Source organism: Panulirus ornatus, chromosome 67 (genome assembly GCF_036320965.1).
Source record: "Panulirus ornatus isolate Po-2019 chromosome 67, ASM3632096v1, whole genome shotgun sequence".
Taxonomy (NCBI): Eukaryota; Metazoa; Arthropoda; class Malacostraca; order Decapoda; family Palinuridae; genus Panulirus; species Panulirus ornatus.
Window position 1 is genome coordinate 22,661,000 of NC_092290.1, and position 20,433 is coordinate 22,681,432.

At 40.6% G+C, this 20,433-nt stretch overlaps 1 protein-coding gene and 1 long non-coding RNA gene across 5 annotated transcripts in view; one reads left to right on the forward strand and one right to left on the reverse strand.

Annotated features, from left to right (window-relative positions):
* The window catches only part of LOC139747176 (homeotic protein spalt-major-like), a 499,197-nt gene that overhangs the window by 64,387 nt on the left and 414,377 nt on the right, over positions 1–20,433 (forward strand). For all 4 annotated transcript variants that reach the window (XM_071659151.1, XM_071659148.1, XM_071659152.1 and 1 more), the window contains exon 2: positions 1,845–2,228. In XM_071659151.1, coding sequence (XP_071515252.1) covers positions 2,042–2,228 — 187 coding nt within the window. In that variant the 5' untranslated portion in view covers positions 1,845–2,041. The remainder of the gene's footprint in view (positions 1–1,844; positions 2,229–20,433) is intronic.
* The window catches only part of LOC139747077 (uncharacterized), a 147,615-nt gene continuing 132,612 nt past the window's right edge, over positions 5,431–20,433 (reverse strand). Inside the window, exon 3 of the long non-coding RNA XR_011712304.1 lies at positions 5,431–5,774. This is a non-coding gene — a long non-coding RNA (uncharacterized lncRNA). The remainder of the gene's footprint in view (positions 5,775–20,433) is intronic.

Consider the following 20,433-nt stretch of genomic DNA (forward strand, 5'->3'; position numbering starts at 1 on the left):
GTTATCTACTCTCGTATGATGTGTGTATGTCCCAGACACAAACACCAGGACCAACAGATCAGGAATAACTAGTGCTTCCTATAGTTTGTGTGTACACACCAGCCATACGAAGATTGAACGTTTTGACAACCTCCATTTTTCCAAGCGCAGCGAGTGATTTGATCTGTGCCGGTAGCCTTGGCAAGTGTATTGTGCACCCCATGCTCACCTTGAGAGCGGTAGCGCAAAAGGATTACAAAGGTCAGCGAAATTGTGGAATTCCCCTCCTCCCTTTGTCTACAAATCATCCCGTAACTTCTCCGTCTTTGAAGGCTTGCTCTAAAAACGTCTGTAGATTTTAGATGAATCATCATCATATTTTTTTCGTGAGGTCATACTAGCTGGAAAAGACATGAGAGGGTAAAGTGTTCTAAAGCTTAGAGGTGTAGAGTAAGAAACAGTTATCAAAATGGCCCACCCTTGAGTTACCCCGCAGTCTCTGCGCATGCACGCGTAAGCACACTGCAACACTATGACATATGATCCTGACCAGTAGACGCGGGTCCTGGGGCAGGATATATATATATATATATATATATATATATATATATATATATATATATATATAAATAATCATGAGTGATCGCCATTTCCTGCGTTTGCATGGTAGCGTCAGGTACAACAGTGAAGCCAGTGATCTAGTATTTGCTGATAAACACGAGGAAACATGAAACACGATAAGCCGAGTGCACTTTCGGATATAATCACATCGTCAAGGGAGATACATATATAGTCTCCATCCCATGAAATGTATTTGTATTATATGAAGATATATGTTATAAATTCTTCTTCAGATACAACACCATGGAGGATGTTTCCTTAACTTTATGTGGTAAACATTAACCTTTGCATGTGTTACTCTCTCGTACCTTCACTAATTTCAGGAAAACATTCTTAAGTCCTCTATGACAAAGGTACCATTTTTTCATTCATACGTAACGTCTGATGTGAAAATGTGTGCCATAGTTGATGTTTCCTTAACGTCATCCCATAAAGCTGTCCTATTTATGAAAATTACGCGGGTTTTGTTTTGCCATGCTCAGAGAAGTAATCCATTTCTTTAGTTATTCTATCAAAGGTAATCTTCAGACTGAATGTTACACTGATAAGGGAAGCACCCCACCCACTGCTGCTAATGCAACCAGAGACAAGCAAACGCATAAATGAATTCATAGATATTTAATCATCAATTATGATGCACTATACATTGAGATGTGTTATTTCAATAATTATGATTAGGAAAAAATCTTTGCTGAATATAGAGATGTTTAATTATCGGTATTCGCTATACGATCACCTGGCCACACTTCTTAGCAATACATCAAAGACGATCAGCGTAAGCAGCAACATGAAATACAATTATGTAATATAAAACAGTAAAATAATTTTATGTGGAATTGTTAGTCTAGGAGGGTTAGCGACAGAATGTTACACATTAACTATACACATTACTCACAACAGACCTGTAATACCTGTGTGTATGTTGGTATATACAATGTATATGTGCGTATGATGAATGTATGAAGTGTGTGTGTGTGTGTGTGAGAGAGAGAGAGAGAGAGAGAGAGAAAGACGGTGCGTGTGAGCGCGGAGAGTGTGCGTGCTGGGTGGTGGTGTGTGCAGGTGTGAGTGTGTGGGTGAGGCACAGGTGAGGGTGGGAAGGCCCCGCCTCTCTCCCGCCCCCAGCCACCCGTCTCCCCGCCCTCCGCCACAGCAAGACCCGCCCCGTCACCACCACCACCACCACCGCCACCCTCCGCCACCCGTCATCTTCCCTCATATTGATAATCATACTTATTGTGCAGCGTGGCTCGTGACGCAGGGGGGCCCCACCCAGCCAGCCTGCTACCCTCCCGACGCAGGAGAGCAGCTCACCAGCACTACACGGAGCCCTAGAGGAGACCGGCGACTGCACCCCCCGCCGCGCGCTGCCCATGGTGCCGAGTCTGGCCTCCGCCGCCGCTCGAGCCTAACAGTTACTGTGGTAGTGCGGGGTAGACGCATGTCTCGCAGGAAGCAGGCTAGGCCCACACGCCTCCCCGAGGAGGAAGAGGAGGAGGAGGAGGAGTTAGAGGAGGAGGAGAAGGAGGAAGAAGGGGAGCTGGAGCAAGAAGAATTTGGGGAGGAAGACGAGGGAGCCGATGTTATCGCCGTTCATCACGGCCGCTTGCCACACCGTCCTCAGTCAGGTAGGTGCAGCTGAGTGGCTGGACAAGCAGCCTCACCTCCCTGTCTGCCTCATCCACACTCACCTCACAACAGCCACATATGTGACAGGTGTATGCTAATGACTAACATGGTCCCAGCCCCTCCTTGCCTTGCCTCCATACCCCTTACTACCTACCTCATCACTCATATAATAACGTCTTTTTTCACTCATGTCCTTAATGTCTGTATGGTCAAGTTGTTAGTTGAATATATATATATATATATATATATATATATATATATATATATATATATATATATATATATATATATATATATATATACTGAAAAAGAGAATATGATCAGATAACAGATTTTATATAGTATATATATATATATATATATATATATATATATATATATATATATATCTTTTTGATACTGAAGGCTCCAGTTACGGACAGAAGTCCACATCGAAGTTAGGTCTTAAAATACAGAATTATGAAATGAATTTGTAAATACGTCCAACATACATCATTATTGCTTATGGTCAGAAGATGATCATCAGGAACACCTGAGGAAGGTGTGCAAGTTCTTTCGACTGCTGTTTATAACTTAGCGTTGCTGACTATAATGACCCAGACATATTCAGTCAGCCTTAATGACAAAATTAGCCATCTAACCAGCCATCCTGTTTGGATATAGCCAATGAATATTTATGAATACGTAAGTGTATACAGTGAGTATATATACGAATAGATAAATTAGTAATCTCATAGATAGATATATACAGATAATAATAATATATATATATATATATATATATATATATATATATATATATATATATATATATATATATATATATATATACATATAATTTTTTATAGTAGCTCTTTCTGCAAAGGTCATGATGTTACCTTAGAATCCCTTTTCCAATGGTTCCTATAATTCCAAGTCTGCGTTCCACTCAGTAGCAGGGAAAGCATAGATACCATTCAGGAGGGAGAGAAATTCTGTATTTCCAACGCTCCTCGCCATAGGTCTTTTCTCGTGGTGCAACCTCAAGAAGGCGGAGCCTGGTAACATATATATATATATATATATATATATATACATATATATATATATATATATATATATATATATATATATATATATATATATATATATATATATGTATATATATATATATATATATATATATATATATATATATATATATATATATATATATTCATGAGAGTATATAAAAGACTTTTTTCTCTTTATGTGCTAAGTTAATTTACAATTACCCTAGGACCAAATTGTGTGAAAGTCCTGGTGTTACAGACGACCTCGTAGACCTTATGGTTTAGCGGTTAATGATCCTGAGCGTGAGGCGTTCACAAGGAGCTCGGAGTCGCGCGCTCATAGGTTCGAACCCCTGGTGGCTGGCGGCAATAGGTCTACACTCAACCCAGCTGTTGCTCATCTCCAGCCGGGCCGTCGATAAATTGGGTACCTGGCGGAGGCTAGGATGTGTGTGTGTGTGTGTGTGTGTGTGTGTGTGTGTGTGTGTGTGATGACCCAGCGATCCCAGTTTTAGAAATTAAAAAAAAGCACCGACAGCGCAAGGTTACGCTCCTTCCAACAGCAGGAAAATGTAGCCTTCTTTATAGTTAGAAGTTCCTTCATGAGACTGTACGTGCTTCCAGTGTCACAACCCCGACTAGAGTGACCACGCGCGACGCAACCTCGAGCGGGTGGAGCACGGTAACACCTATATACACACACTTCAGTGGTGCGCTACGGGTCCGTCTGGGTTCAAGTCCAGGGCGCGGCAATTAGCCCACAGCTAACCCAGCTGTTCATTCTTCCTTTGCGGATGGTCTGAGAGTGGGTATACTTTGCCTGGACTGAGGCGTGCGTCTGTGTATACAAAAAATAAGAGTAAAGACATGATGCATATATACGCGGGGCAACACAAGCGTAGACCTCTGTCTCCCCATATAACACGCATAGTAATCACATACATTATCCTGGTGATAGAGGGGGAGAAAGGATGATCATGTCCATTTATCTCCTGTATGTTGTAAAAAGTGAGTAAGAGGAGTGAATGCTGGATTCCTCACCTCCTGTATCATTACATTCCAAACGAAAGGAACAGAATAGGGATCCAAGGGAAGGTTTTTCCTTTGAGACGTTTGTTCGTGACGCTACCTTGCTAAGACAGGAAACTGCAAATAAGTACGAGAAAATATATATATAAATATATATATATATATATATATATATATATATATATATATATATATATATATATATATATATATATATATATATATATATATTCCTGGGGAGAGGATATTCTGAAAGAATGTTACAAACGTTGTTTCTGCGCTTCGTTGAAGGTGATTAAGTGGAGTGGTAACGTGGGCCGGAAATCCTCTCATCCTGTATTATCACTTCCTAAAATTATGATAAGAAATAGAAACAAAGTGACGATTTGGTCCTCCGAGGCTCTGTTCCTAATACTGCCTTATCCACCGGGAAAGGCGAGCACGTACAAGGATCATATATGTAATGTGTGTGTGTGTGTGTGTGTGTGTGTGTGTGCTACACGGATTTGATGCACGGTTACATCTACACGTAAATACATATGGTAATGTATTATATTTGAGTAAAGTCATAGAAACATGCATATAAGTACATACCAAGTACATGTTTACAATGCAAAGAAACAGATGAGTATTGAGGGAAATCTGAGGGAGGAGTAATTTGAAATGATCGATATATTATCATTTGATTGATCTGTACGTGGACGGGTATATAGAAATAGACAGAGCTGTTTCTAATAGGTATGATAACTATCAATTAAGCTGGAGGGAACCAGCTACGGTCGTTTGGGAACTCCCTGGATGGTTTAAAGGCCCGTCACATGGACGGAGGATGGTGGGTAGTTCTTAAATATTTAACAAGGTAGAAAGTTGCTACATGGACGGGTGAAGTGTACACAGGGATGGACGCTTAGAAGTACTTGTGCAAAGGAGAGAGAGAGAGAGAGAGAGAGAGAGAGATAGAGAGAGAGAGAGAGAGAGAGAGAGAGAGAGAGAGAGAGAGAGAGAGAGAGAGAGAGAGAGAGAGAGAGGTGGGGGTGGGGGTTCTATGTGGAGGTGTGAAGAGTAATAACTGGAGGGAAGGGGAGCGCTACCTGAAGGGGCGCGATAGACTAAAAAGGAGGAGGTGGCAGGCACTAACCTGGAGGGTGCGGAGTGTAGCCTTGTGCTTACGACGTGAGGAGTACCTCCAGTACCTCGTCAGGGCTGGAAGGTCGTACATGAGAGGAAATATTTGCTCAAGGAAAGGCAGGAGGTAGCAAGAGAGTAGTACACGCAGGGTGACGCTGTTGCTGAGTAAGCGGAGGGTATGGTAGGGCCTGAGCCAGTGGAAGGGTAGCTTGCGGGCGAGGGTGTCCAGCCAGCAGCGACGTCTGACTAACCTGGAGTCTTAGGGTCCTTCTGGGAGGCGCATCAAGGAGCAGATTGTACTCCTTCTTCACCTTGAGCTGCTCTTGTCACTCAGCAGTGAGGGCAAGTCCTAGTGTCCTTTATAAAGATTAAAATTAACTTCAGAAATATATATGACAAACGTCAAATCTATTTATATATCTATCATGACAGCGTATACCCTGACATGGCGGTAACAGTATGTACAGGATTATGAAATTTAAAACTTTATGAACTGTTTGATCCTGAGGAGGTGGATTGTCTCCGCGAAACTTGCCGTGCACTATGTATCAAAAATACATGCGATGCGTGAAACAAGAAAATGGTCTGAACTCCGATCAAATTGTGATTACACACACACACACACAGACACACAGACACACACACACACACACACACACACAGATATATATATATATATATATATATATATATATATATATATATATATATATATATATATATATATATATATATATATATATATATTCATATATATATATTGAAAGTCACCGGACTGGTGTCATCCACAGAGATCACACTTCCAAACTTCTTAAGCTCTACAGTGGAGTCCGACTGGGAGCTGTTCTTTCTCCAACATTTTCCAATCTTTCCCTACATGACTGCCATCTTCCCCCACCTTCCCACACACCATACAGTGAACATTCTCTCACATACAGACGGCTGAACAGTTATATCCCAGCGCACCAACACGACACAAGCAACGATATGCATGCAGCATCACATGAGGCAAGTAGGACAAAACCAAATATCTGCGTCCCCACAAAAACCCTCCGTCACCCATTTAACCCGTGACACATATGAAACGGACCTACACACTCCCATAACCCAGAATGATCAACCATCCGCATTTGAAACTCTAGACATACCAGGCATCACATATGACACAAGCATGACGTTTGCTACCAATAAACATCAACACAACGTCCATAAATGAACTAAATGTCCTCAGAACACCCACTGGCACCTGTTTTGGACAAGAAAAAGTGACCTTCACTATCCTCTACAAATAGCTTATGTCTCCACCCTAAACTATACAGCTGCTGGACGATTACCTACTCCTGCAGCACATGTACAGCATTCAGAGCAGCCACTTGCTGCATAGCAACAATAAACATTCAACACCTGATCAACGAAGCAACAATATTTGAATGACAGTCCCATCTGAAGGCCTATGTAATATCGCCGACCCTCTTCCCCATCACGGCCACGTCATAACCACCAACCAACCTTAATGCAGAAATATAAAGGTTATCCCAGCCTCACTCGTCCTCACAGATCCCCCACCCAGAGCAAACACCACACTGACAAAACACAATCACTCCGAAATGACCTAACAAACACTAAACCATCGTCCCCTCAACCCAATCTTAAACTCCATTCCACTAGACATACATCCATCTGAAAATACATTTCCCAGAGAAACACGACTTACACTCTCATGTCAACGTTCGTCCATCTCTTCACCATTTTGCAAGAGCCCTCATGGCCGAGGTGCACCTTCTGCACTGAAGACATCAGGCCTCTCCTCAACTACCCGGACAAACACACATCACCACTGTTCATGACCTGTGGTTCCGGCTGGTGGTTAGGGCTGACTTCCTGAGCGCTGAGTGAACCCCATAAAGGATTTCTATGAATGCAAGGTTCAAGGTGTATCTACAAGGTTCAGGGTGTCAGTTTCTTTGTGTGTGTGTGTGTGTGTGTGTGTGTGTGTGTGTGTGTGTGTTTACATTTATACACGTCTTCTCAATTAACTCACATTTTAGAACAAAGATTTGCGACTTATAGCATAACGAATCAGTTTCAGAATTTGCTTGTTCAGTGCGAGTAATAATAAGTGTTCAAGAGGAGTAGAAATTCCCAGACACCATTAGCTGCCCGCACCTTCGATCAATGAATAACTTCTTAGAGTCCTGTTCACAGTAGTGATAGGCTTTGTTGTTGTGAAAACTTTTTTTTTATGAATTTGATTCTGAAATTATCATTCTAGTTTTTTCCTCCGTGTTTATTCATATATTTCCCTTTCATTCGCTGTGGTATGATCTTGATATTTTCTTCTAACACTAGTGACTCCTATCAGATGGTGTGATTTTTTTCTTGTCCAAATTACAACCATTATCGTCCATTTGTCCCACCATCGTTAATTACCCTCTTCATTTTCACCTGATTTTATTCATTTTCTTTCTCCTCCCTCCCTTCCTCTCCCTCAATGTCCTCCTGTCTCTCCCTTCTTCATTGTTTATAGTCTTCCTGCTTCCCCTTTCCTCCTGTTTCCTTCCCTTTTATCCTTTTCTCTAATTCTCTTCTTCCTCATTGTCTCATTATCATGATGATGATGATGGTAATTATCAAGATTCCTTCTTCTCCTTCTCCTCTGAATATTGTTTTCTTCCCCTTCACATTCTCCTCATCAGAGTAAACACCAACAGATGACATCCTTCGATCCAGAACATGATTGAGGCAAACGTGAGAAACATACAAAGTCTGATATTCTTTTATTTCATCACATCGATCACTAATCAGATCATATTATAGAAAATCAGCGAAAATACTGAACACGAGAGTGGCAAAGGAAGATCATGGCTCGCGAAGATGAGTTTAGGATGATTCATTGCTGATATATACGTTTGAATGCTACTCCCACATTAACCATTGCAGATATATACATTTGAATGCTACTCCCACATTAACCATTGCTGATATATACGTTTGAATGCTACTCCCACATTAACCATTGCAGATATATACATTTGAATGCTACTCCCACATTAACCATTGCTGATATATACATTTGAATGCTACTCCCACATTAACCAGCAGGTGCGTAAGGATGGATGTATATATCATTTCCCAGAGTACTGTCAGTTCGTGAGCTTTCCATATCTCCAGCATCATTACAAGTGTATAATAAAGACCACAGATAACGAACCAAGCTGGCGTTATGATAACCAACATATCGATAAATTAGTTATGCTTTTCATTCTATCATATATCCATCATGAGCAATGCTTGTCGAAGAAGCATTTACCCATACCTGAGACACGATGTAGGTCTGGGAAGCAGGTAGGAGGGTATAGTGGGGAGGGAGGCAAGCCCACCTCAGACCTGTCTCGATTGTCAGGCAAGTGTTAAAAGTCCCACACCTGCAGCAGAGTGTACCTGACCGACCCACTGTAGGAGGGACCAGCTCCTCCCCCGCACGTAACATTCTCCTCCCTAGCACCCACCACACAGTACTGTGATGTTCAGGAAGGACCGATAAGTTCGAGTTATCACCAGCAGATCTGCAGGCAGCCATGTCTTGCATTGCCAGAGATTTGTCGACTCTGAGCTAGACATGCCTACATTACTGTGGCTTTTGTAATATTAGTGATGGTAAATACATCTTATATTATGCCATTATTCAATGTACTTCATTACTCTCAATTCCCTCATCTTTCTCATACCATTTTGTCTTCTTTGTCTTGTTATTTGTTCTATTTTCTGTACCTTATTCCTCATTTTTCTCTGTTTTTCTTCATCATCGCGTGATTCATTTCATTCTATATCTGTTGTTTCTGTTCTCCACATATTTCTTCCTCCTCCTCCTCCTCATCATCATCATCATCATCTTCTCTTCCTTTTCTTCTTGCAGTTCTTCTTATCTATTCGTTTCCTCGTTTATCAACGTCACCTTAATCATGATTCTCTCCTCTTTGTTCTTCTATTTCTTGCTTTTCCATTTCCATTTCCTTCGTTTCCATCATGATAATCTTCATCTTCTGTACCATTCCTTCCTCTTTTTTGATTTGTCTACTTTTATCTTTTCATTCTTTACTCTGTTCTATATTTTCGTCTATGCTATTATTTTTTCATATATTCCTCTTTTCTTTCATTCATCCTCGTATTTTTACATCTAATCTTTTTATACAAAATGTTCTTCCTTCGTTCCTTCTGTTAACTTTTTTGTCTTATCATCTTTCCTTTCCTTCTCCACCTCTCTCCTTTATCTATTTCTTTTTATCTTTTTCCTCTATTGGTTTCACATTACTGTATAACTTATGTTCCCCGACACTTCTAAGACCTAACCGATCTACTGTATGCAAAGTACCATTTTCCCATCCCTCGCCCATGAACATGGTAGGTGCAGCCCACGCCCCTGCTTCTACTGAGCATGCGTCAAAACGAATCTCCCCGGGGTCGAGATCACTTGGGTTCGAATCCTGGGAGCACCTCTCAGCCCACAGCTAATCCTAACTGTTCATCCTCCTCTCGGGTCTGGTCGATAAATTTGATATCTGGCTTAGGCTAATGTGTGTGTGTGTGTGTGTGTGTGTGTGTGTGTGTGTGTGTGTGTGTGTGTGTGTGTGTGTGTGTGTGCACACATAGGAATAATGACGCAGCATATATATATATATATATATATATATATATATATATATATATATATATATATATATATATATATATATATATATATACATATATATATATATATATATATATATATATATATATATATATATATATATATATATATATATATATATATATATATATATATATATATACACGGTTGACAGACGGGGCGATACTTTTTTTTTTTTTTTTTTTTCAAACTATTCGCCATTTCCCGCGTTAGCGAGGTAGCGTTAAGAACAGAGAACTGGGCCATTGAGGGAATATCCTCACCTGGCCCCCTTCTCCGTTCCTTCTTTTGGAAAATTAAAAAAAAAATTGAGAGGGGAGGATTTCCAGCCCCCCGCTCCCTTCCCCTTTAGTCGCCTTCTACGACACGCAGGGAATACGTGGGAAGTATTCTTTCTCCCCTATACGAGAGTGTTATTTCGAACAAATGAATTGAACATAAGCACCAAACTACATCATTACAAGACAATACATCTAAATCTATATTGTGATTTATTAAGTTTATTGTTACCACGATGATTTACACTGAGTTCTCGGTTAATTTCTTTTCAGATGTTCTTCTTTTTCCTTGTAGTCAAAATGAGGTATGAAGAACATAAGATTTTCTAACCTATAAAGAACACATTCTTCTAATAATATTGAAATAAAACGAAGGGTTTCCCCTGAATAACGTTAGAAAGTAATCCTCTTCATGATGATAATTGCCGAGTGATTAACGTTTTTAATTATAGTAATTGAGTGATTGTATGTCTTCCTCCTCACAATATGCCGTACACATCACCATGTTATGAAACGTCACAGTTTTCACCGCTGCTTCTCAACAAAATTCTACTGAATTTCACTGAATAAATCTAAACAGTAATAGCTTTATAACTGCCACAATTGATTTCACAGCCAAATTGCCTAAAGGTTTTTTTCCCCGGACACCGTAAGAGATAGAAAGAGTTTTTTTCGTGAATACGCAACAAAGAAAATTAGATTACATCTTTCTTTTGTTTCCAAGTATTTCGGTAATGAGTTCTCCATATTCCACAGAACGTTGTTCTCAGTTTTATTTTCAGAATACGTAACTTTTGACGTCGACCACACATTCCATACTGAGGGAACTATTTGGATACATTAAGACTCGTTATAGAAGACAGAGTCTTACGGGGGATAAAACGATTTCATTAAAGTAATCCAGTTAGTAATCGGTCGAGAGAGAGAGAGAGAGAGAGAGAGAGAGAGAGAGAGAGAGAGAGAGAGAGAGAGAGAGAGAGAGAGTTTTAGGGGTTTGTTCATGGTGAGGAGTTTTAAGTCACGTGAATACATTATATTTTTTCCCCGTTTGATCATGAATAAAGTATGGCAGTCACTAGTGACTTGTATATTCTTATAACTTTTTTGAAGATACAGGAACGAAAGATTTTGTCTCCAAATCACAATAACTGAGACGAAATTCTCATATGGATCACACACACACACACATAATCATGATCAACAGACGATCATACACCTTCTCCACAATCTAACTTGTGTTCCATTGTAACGCAACGATCAGGCAGAGCCCAGTAACACATTACTCTTATCAAATATTCAAGAGATATATGTAGGCATTTCATCACTCGCAATATTCTACGTCGGATATTTGAAAAAAAATATATATTTCCTGTTGTAAATCGTCCATGTTTTTTTCTATATATCTTGATACGTAATTCAATTATCGTTGTTCGGCTGTTGTAAACTTCACTTAACACGTACACTACTAAATGATTTATTCAATGTACAGTTTATTTAGTGCACAAACTGTGCCTGGATCATTTGTGCCTTCTGTACACTCGCGCCACCGCCCATAGGATGGGTAGAAGAGCGCAACAGATGAGGTGTTACCGGACTCCTACTGCTTGAGATTACACTGCTAGTGAAACGTCACCTTGCGCGAGGCCGGATCTCGTCAAGGAACTTCTCACTTCAAAGGAGTTTATATTTCCCTGCAACGGGTAGTAGCGCAGCCGTGGGCCGCAGGGCCTTTTAGAAAGGTTGTTAGTAACACTTGTAGTATTTCATAGAATACTTCCCACGTATTCCCTGCGTGTCGTAGAAGGCGACTAAAAGGGGAGGGAGCGGGGGGCTGGAAATCCTCCCCTCTCGTTTTTTTTTTTTTTTAATTTTCCAAAAGAGGGAACAGAGAAGGGGGCTAGGTGAGGATATTCTCTCAAAGGCCTAGGCCTCTGTTCTTAACGCTACCTCGCTAATGCGGGAAATGGCGAATAGTATGAAAGAAAAGATATATACATATATATGTATATGCCTGCATCATTGGAAAATCACGGTCAGAAACCTGACTGGTATATATAAACCTCCGTTTTCCTGCCATATAATTATCCCGGATATACGAAAGGTTAATACAAACAAGTTGAGCTACTTACTGTGATGACCCGTGATGAAGTATTTATCCTGCACGCGGGGGCGGAGGGGCTGGACGGCGATCGATGTGGCTAGCGCCTTGGTATATATATGTGTGTGTGTGAGAGAGAGAGAGAGAGAGAGAGAGAGAGAGAGAGAGAGAGAGAGAGAGAGAGAGAAAGAGAGAGAGAGAGAGAGAGAGAGAGAGAGAGAGAGAGAGAGAGAGAGAGAGAGAGAGAGAGAGAGAGAGAGAGAGAGAGAAAGAGAGAGAGAGAGAGATCATTAAAGGTACAAGAAATGTGGCGGTAGGTTGGGCAAGGCACGAGCGATCTCACCTCAGTAATGATTAACCACATAACACAGGCAGGTCCAGCACCTTCAAGACTGCGCTACAATCAGTAGTGGGGAAATGTTGGACACCTTTGGAGGAGGAGTTTTTCTCGATGAGTTGCTTTAGTTTTCTTTATTCTTTGACAACGATACAACCTGCTCGAGGGTGAGTCTTCACTGGAGGTGTAGCCATATGCAGGGAGGGTCCAGAAACTTCGAATCAATATTAAGAGAAAAAAGTGAGAAAACTAAATGTTCATATTTGATAATTGATCTCCCATATATATATATATATATATATATATATATATATATATATATATATATATATATATATATATATATATATATATATACATACGTGTATGTGTGTGTGTGTCTATGTATGTATATAAATACATCCCTGAGGATAGGGAGAAAGAATACTTCCCACGTATTCCCTGCGTGTCATCGAAGGCGACTAAAAGGGGAGGGAGCGGGAGGGCTGGGAATCCTCTCCTTTCGTTCTTAATTTTCCAAAAGAAGGAACAGAGAAGGGAGCAAAGTGAGGAATTCCCTCAGGCTCAGTTCTTAACGCTACCTCGCTAACGCGGGAAATGCCGAATAGTATGAAAAAAAAAGAAAATATATATATACATATGATTTTTCTCTACATGTCATGGAGACAATGCCCCTCATCATGTGCCAGTACTTAATAAAGTTATGTCAATCTCAACATCACAATAGAAGTACCGTCTACCAACATAGACAATACACTAGCCTGACCGACAGATCGATAGATAGACAGACAGATAGACAGAGACTGATATATCCATATGGTATTAGTTTACGTGTTTACATGTACATATGCATGTATATATGTAAACATACACGTATCTAATATGGTATTAGTTTACGTGTTTACATGTACATATGCATGTATATATGTAAGCATACACGTATCTAATATGGTATTAGTTTACGTGTTTACAAGTACATATGCATGTATATATGTAAACATACACGTATCTAATATGGTATTAGTTTACGTGTTTACAAGTACATATGTAAACATCCACGTATCTAATATGTACGCATTTTCGTGTGTGTGGTTATGAAGTTGGGGGTTACGCTTTGTGATTCTTTGATCATTATGTTTGTATGTGTGTATTGCAATATTTGTTTGTTTATTTCCGTTTTTATAAATATGAATATCGTGCATCTGGTTCAGCATGTGTGGCACATCTGACGTGTCAATATGTTCATACAGTTATTTTCAGCTGAAAAGATCATTTTCTATGATAGATATATCGCCTATGACAGGATTATAGCCATCATGTATATGCACACAGAACACATATCGACTTCAGTGAGACTTGTGTCACACAGGTGAACGAAGCTAACCAATATTGAATCACACTTCCACATATCTGGACCAGCTTTTGTGATATTATTTGGTAATTTGTATTTTAGTTGGTATTGATATGTCCTAAACAGGTATTAGAATTATATATATATATATATATATATATATATATATATATATATATATATATATATATATATATATATATATATATATATATATATATTCCTAGGAACGTTTACTTTATCAGTAAATCCGAAACGTTTATGAATATTCACAATATCTCGAAAATTATGTGACGTTAAGGTAATCCTTGTTACTGAATAGCTTGGTAGATAGTTTCCAGTCGTTCATATGAGTAGATGTAGCTTTTGGGATAAGACTCGTACATCTGGTGAAATACTGTAGTGTCTATAGCTTACACCACAACGCCAGGCTGAGCTTTCAAACATCCTTTGGAACGATGGTGAAGATATTCAGTCTTCGGAAGCCATTGATACGGGTGTGGTTTGGTGAGAGTATATTATAATTTCTCCCTTGTCATATTAATTCTTCATTAGAATCTATTCCTGGGGGAGTTAAGTTCAATAATCACTTGCTTCAAACTTTCGTGACTCTAAAATTAAAGACATCTTGTAATGAGAGTTTTACGTAGAATTTCGGACAAGTTGACACTTCTCTCAAATCAGACTGAACATTCCCGCTCGTCAGCTCGACATCTGTGAGAATCTATAGACCAGAATCATGTTTAGGAAGCGGATTTATACCCTGGTCTTCGTCTTGAAAACCTGAACAAATCTGACATATGGATGAAAATCAAAAGCTTAGTATGAGTTGGTAATTTCCTAATTATAATAGAGAATTGTTATCGAGGTCAGATCATTTCATCTGTGATTCACACATATCCAATTCATTTCGTAACATATCTGCACTTACGTAATTTTTCACTCTTGAGCCGGATTGACCTGGTCAGACTAGTGTTGATCTCAGGGCACTGGTGTTTTTAGCCAATAGCTCAAAGTCATCTCTCAAGCAGCTTTCCCTGAAAGGCTTTGTATATTACCCATTGTACACCCGGAACTCTTCCAAGCGTCAATGTAAAGGCAGGTGTTTGAAGGGTATTGCTAAGTCGACATTGTTCAAAATACATTTCTCGAATGACATACTCTGAAAGGAATACCTCACCAAGCATTGTATAAAAGGCGTTGCTCCAGGAACATTGTTGCAAGAGCATAACGTGAGTGACACCGAGGTTGACACACTATTAGGAAAATCTGGGAACATTTCTTTCAAGAATAATACTCGACAGAAATGGTTTAAAGAGCACCGCTTGAGAACGTCAGTGTTTCTCGAAGGCCAGTACCGTTGAGGGGGCTCTGCTGGAGAGGATATGCTCAGTAGGGAAAAGCTACCACATAAAGGCATCCTGACAGAGGTTTTCCTCTCTAGAATTTTTGATGGAAGGTTAAAGCTGAAGGCATGGTCTATTAACGACACCTCAATGGTGGGGAATATTTCTCTTGTTGATCGTGTAGGAAATGATGTGGGAGATAAGTATAAGTAAGATACATCACAGGTCAGTTAGTGGACACTTTTAATAAGTAGTAAGTTGGAAATATATAATGGTAATAACAAAGGCTCCTGTTAGCGTCCTGTTTGAGATATTGAAGATTACTGTTAGCGTGAAGTGTTGGAGGCTGTAATCACCAAGAACTGTTTACGATCATTGGTTCTGACCAATGGGGAGTAATATTAGTGGGAACTGGTGGACGGTACTGTTAATACAAATTAATTGGTTATATTGTTAGTGAGAAATACTGAAGTGTTAGGCGCAAATGTTAAAGGCTGTAGTGTTAGGAATATATGCTAGACATACGTCTAATAAGAAGCATTTTAGGGTAATGCTGTTGAGGATGGGAATGAGAACAGTTGAAGGTTTTTGTTAGAACGGCTTTGTGATTGCGAGTGAGAAACATCGGTGTGTACTGTTGCTGACAACCGTTACTGGATGCCAATACTGGAGGCCGATATCAGAGAAATCTGAGAACTCTTGGAAAGCACTGTTGCTACAGATTGTTGAGGAAAACTACAGTGAAGAACAGTTAGACTGCACTGTAATATAGTCTGTGATATAGTCTGTGATGAGAAGCAGTGTTATGTGACACGGGTCTCCTGGGGATACTGTCTGTAACGAGAAGCAATGTCTGTGAAAAGTGCTCGCGAAATTTTGTTGGAAATCGTTGTTACTCCAGATTACTGGGATGTTTGAAGGCATTGTTGACAGGTTAACTGGAGGATAATATTCGTGGCAATTTTCACATCGTAGTGTTTCTTAGAAAAGCTAAACGGTGTTGCAGTAGGAACTCCTAGACATAAATGCTGGATAAGAAAAAAATGTTTGGGAGAATATTTATCAGAGATCGATGACAGGCCACAATCTATCATAGATCATTACATGTTCTGACAAACACTAGTGGTTGAGCGAGAGGCTGTTCGAGGAGAATTATGATATGGAAACTCATACAGAAAACTGTCTGCAACAATTGCTTCTAGAACCGTCAGCGACAAGTCCCTGAAGGCCAGGTGATTCTCGAGGGCGACCCGCAGGTGACTCTCGAGAGCGACCATCCTCCTAGTGAGCCATACATGGGATGTCTGAAGATAATGATGATGTTCAAACTTCCTCCGTAAAGCATTCCCGTGCATCCAGCCCGGCGGGAGGGCGACAGTCCACATGCAGCTTCTGGCAGATATTACGTTAGTCTTGCGTCCATGATGTGATATACGTAGGTGGAGTTACTGGATATCAATCCCTTATACCAAAGTGAAGATCATAGACGAATGAATTTTGATACTTTAAACCTAAACGTCGGCAGATGTAGGCGAGGACAGACTTGTGTGTGCAGTAGTGACAGAGTCTGGGAGGGCGAGAGACATACCAAGAGTGAGGGATGATGGGGGTCGTGTTGGCCTACCCTTCACACTGGGTCTTTAGTCCTGCTATCAGCATAATATGTCATGGTAATGAAAGTCATCGATCCCTCACATCAGTATGTTGTGCCTTAAATCAACTTCGTCATTACCGTCCGCAAGAGGAATTGCGTTGTCCATTTATTATGATAAATTAACGACGTTTAAAAAGATATGGAAACTATCGCCGGAAATTTAACTAATTTGCCTTTTGAGGCTTCATATATAATGGTCTCATTAACCGTGTTTTTGTTATAAGGACGAAAACTGTAAGGAAAGATATACATGTTAAGTAATGTTATCATATCATTAGGTTTCTTCGACAATACATGTCAAATTACAAGTAAAAACAAAGTTTAGTTTTGGTGACAAAATCTTACTTAATATTTAACTATCAATACAGCATTAATATTTCTTGTTAAGTGCGACAGGATCTATGGGTTTAGCGAGGATATATGTTAAGCGAGTGACCTAAATATAGCGAGGTGTGTGTGTGTGTGTGTGTGTGTGTGTGTGTGTGTGTGTGTGTGTGTGTGTGTGTGTGTGTGTCCAGCGTCTCGGGCAAGGAGAGGGGAGGGACGCTTGATCGTCTGTCTCCCTCACAGCTTGGCACTTCACTGGCACTAACCCTCTCTCACCTTGCCCCTCCTCCCTCCGACCTTCCCCATAGATACCTCCGGCCCTCCTAGCCAGTAACATCCTTAAGAGGACACCTGTTGCTCTCCTAGCCAGCAACATCCTAGTAGGACACCCGTCGTTCACCTAACCAGAAACGTCCTTAGCAGGACACCCTGTTGCCCTCCTAGCCAGCAACATCCTTAGTGAGACGCCTACTGCCTATTGACAGTCTTGGTGTTCTGCTGCCACGTCTCCTCAAGATGATCTGTGTGTGTGTGTGTGTGTGTGTGTGTGTGTGTGTGTGTGTGTGTGTGTACCTGTCAGATGATTATCCTGATGTACACCTTTGTACCCCTTGAAGAGTGCTTCGTACACTCCTCCTACATGATGCATACCTCCTCCCATCTCTTGTGAGTGTCCTCCTTGCTTCATCTGTGAGGCTCACCTGTTCCCCTGAATGAGTCTCTTCTGCCCACACGTTTCTATTGTTGCCACACCTCGTACTTACCCTGGCTAACATACGAGCAGCTAAACGTACGACACTTGATATACAGTACCACAGTGCCTTTGAGTTAAGACTGCTGGATGTCACATTCATGTTGTTTGGTAACTGTGTTCTGCATTATTTTCATGGCTCACTTTATATTTTTTCTTCCTTTGAAGAGAACTTATCAAACTCATAGACTTTACTGAAAGATTGTGGATGTAGAATGTCTGGTAGATTACAGAGACGAGCTCGATCGTATGAGTAGTTACTGACGTGCTGTAAGTTATATTCATTCCTATATGTTTACCGACAGTCAACCATGGATCCCTAAGACTAAATCATTCTTTCTATTCGGTGGTCTGTTTAAGGGAGTCAAGGCTGAGCCATTTAAATCAATAATAAGAGGTCTGTTATCTGAGGCGTTTCTTACATCAGTCAGCAAGCTCTTCGTTAGTCATGTTCACTATGATCGTGTCCAGGGACGCGCGAGGTATCTTTCGTGCCCAGTCGAACGCCACAGACAGCTAGCTGTCCCTCCTGCAGCAGGACAGCTGACGATGATCTGTTTTCTATGCTTCAGTAAAAAGAGATTTCTAACTATGTGGCATAGAGAATGATTATCAAATAACACCTGTAATACGACCGTTCTCTTCTTCGTTTTCTGAAGTCAAATATAAGGAAAATATAGATGATCCACTTATAGTCAACGAGAACTGAAGGTAATAATAACTTTGACAGGTCTTGACGAGGAGTTTCCCAGTAACTATATCATACGAGTGAATTAACAGAATCATGGTGGTAACTTAATATTCTGATATTTCACGTGTGTGATTAGAACACACTATTTTCAAGTCAGTTGTCTTATAAGTATATTTGAGGTTATGCTTATGTTTCCACAACACTAGCTACCAGCAGCGTTGTGTGTAAGTCTCTCGTGTGTCATGTTCATTATGGTTTACACTGTTGTGTGCTGCCTGTGTGCTCATTGCCTCTGGAGCCACCAACGCACCCAAGTAACATTTCACAACAACTTCTGCCAAAATTCACACAGTCCTTTAGCACTCTGGCAACATGGTGGATGCACGAGTGGCATATGATGTGTCTTACACTGAGTGCGTCCAGCGACTGCTCTCGGCGACAGCGATCAGTAGGGCGTTGTGAGTGTTGTACCTATGTCCCGCCTTACTACGTTTCTCATCATCCTGGCTTCCCAACTGCAACATCCCCGTTGTGGTGTTGCACCGTCGCCTCAAACGTCCTGAATGTCCCTTTACAACATCCTGGTTGAAGTGATCTACTGTCGCGTCCATCATTATGGTTGATTCTCTGCAACATCCTCGATGCAGTGGCTAAGGTCGCCTCCAACATCCTGACTGACTGTCTGTAACACCCTCATTTGCAGTGATATGCAGCCGTCCTCAACATCATGGCTGGTCCCCACTTCGCTACAGTGTTCCATTGATTGTCAGTTCCAACATCTTGGTTGATCCATAGCAACATCCTCGTTTGTAGTGACACACGGTCACCCCAACATCGTGATGTCTCCTCGGCCAACATCAAGCCTGTTCATGTTCAACGTTCCTTGCCACTGTTGCTTCTCCTCCGTCTGGCGTTTGACACGTTTCAGCAGATCAAGAAAAATATGAAACTCCTGAATTTTACTGCACGAAGCACAGACCTGACTCCGAGTGGTTTCGGATAGAGATCTGTGCTTAAAAAGAGAGAAGAATGGGCGTATGTAGCCGTCTATCACCTGCTCTCCTCTTGATGTGATCGCACCAGAGTCGTGTCTAACCCAACCAGGAAATAAGATGATAATAAACATTCGCTAGGCGGGGAGGGAGAGTCCTGCACAATCACTTAATCTTTTTTTACAGTATATTACGAGGTGAAAAAGATGGTCAATGAGATTATACTTTTCTTTCCTTTTTTTTCATAGGTTGAATAAAGGGGGCACAGAGCTGGAGGTGACTGGTGTGTAAATATTTCTTAACTTCACATCAGATGTCTCCATTTCCCTCTTTGTCTGTGATGTCCTGTGACACAGACAGTAGACTATATAACTCTCCCACTAGCTGGCTAGCCCAGTGGTGTCATAGTTCTACTGTATCGCTCACTAACCACGAGAAAGATTTAGTTCATATCGTTTCTAAAGTAAGCATCAATATTTACATCAGCATCTGAAGTCTTCT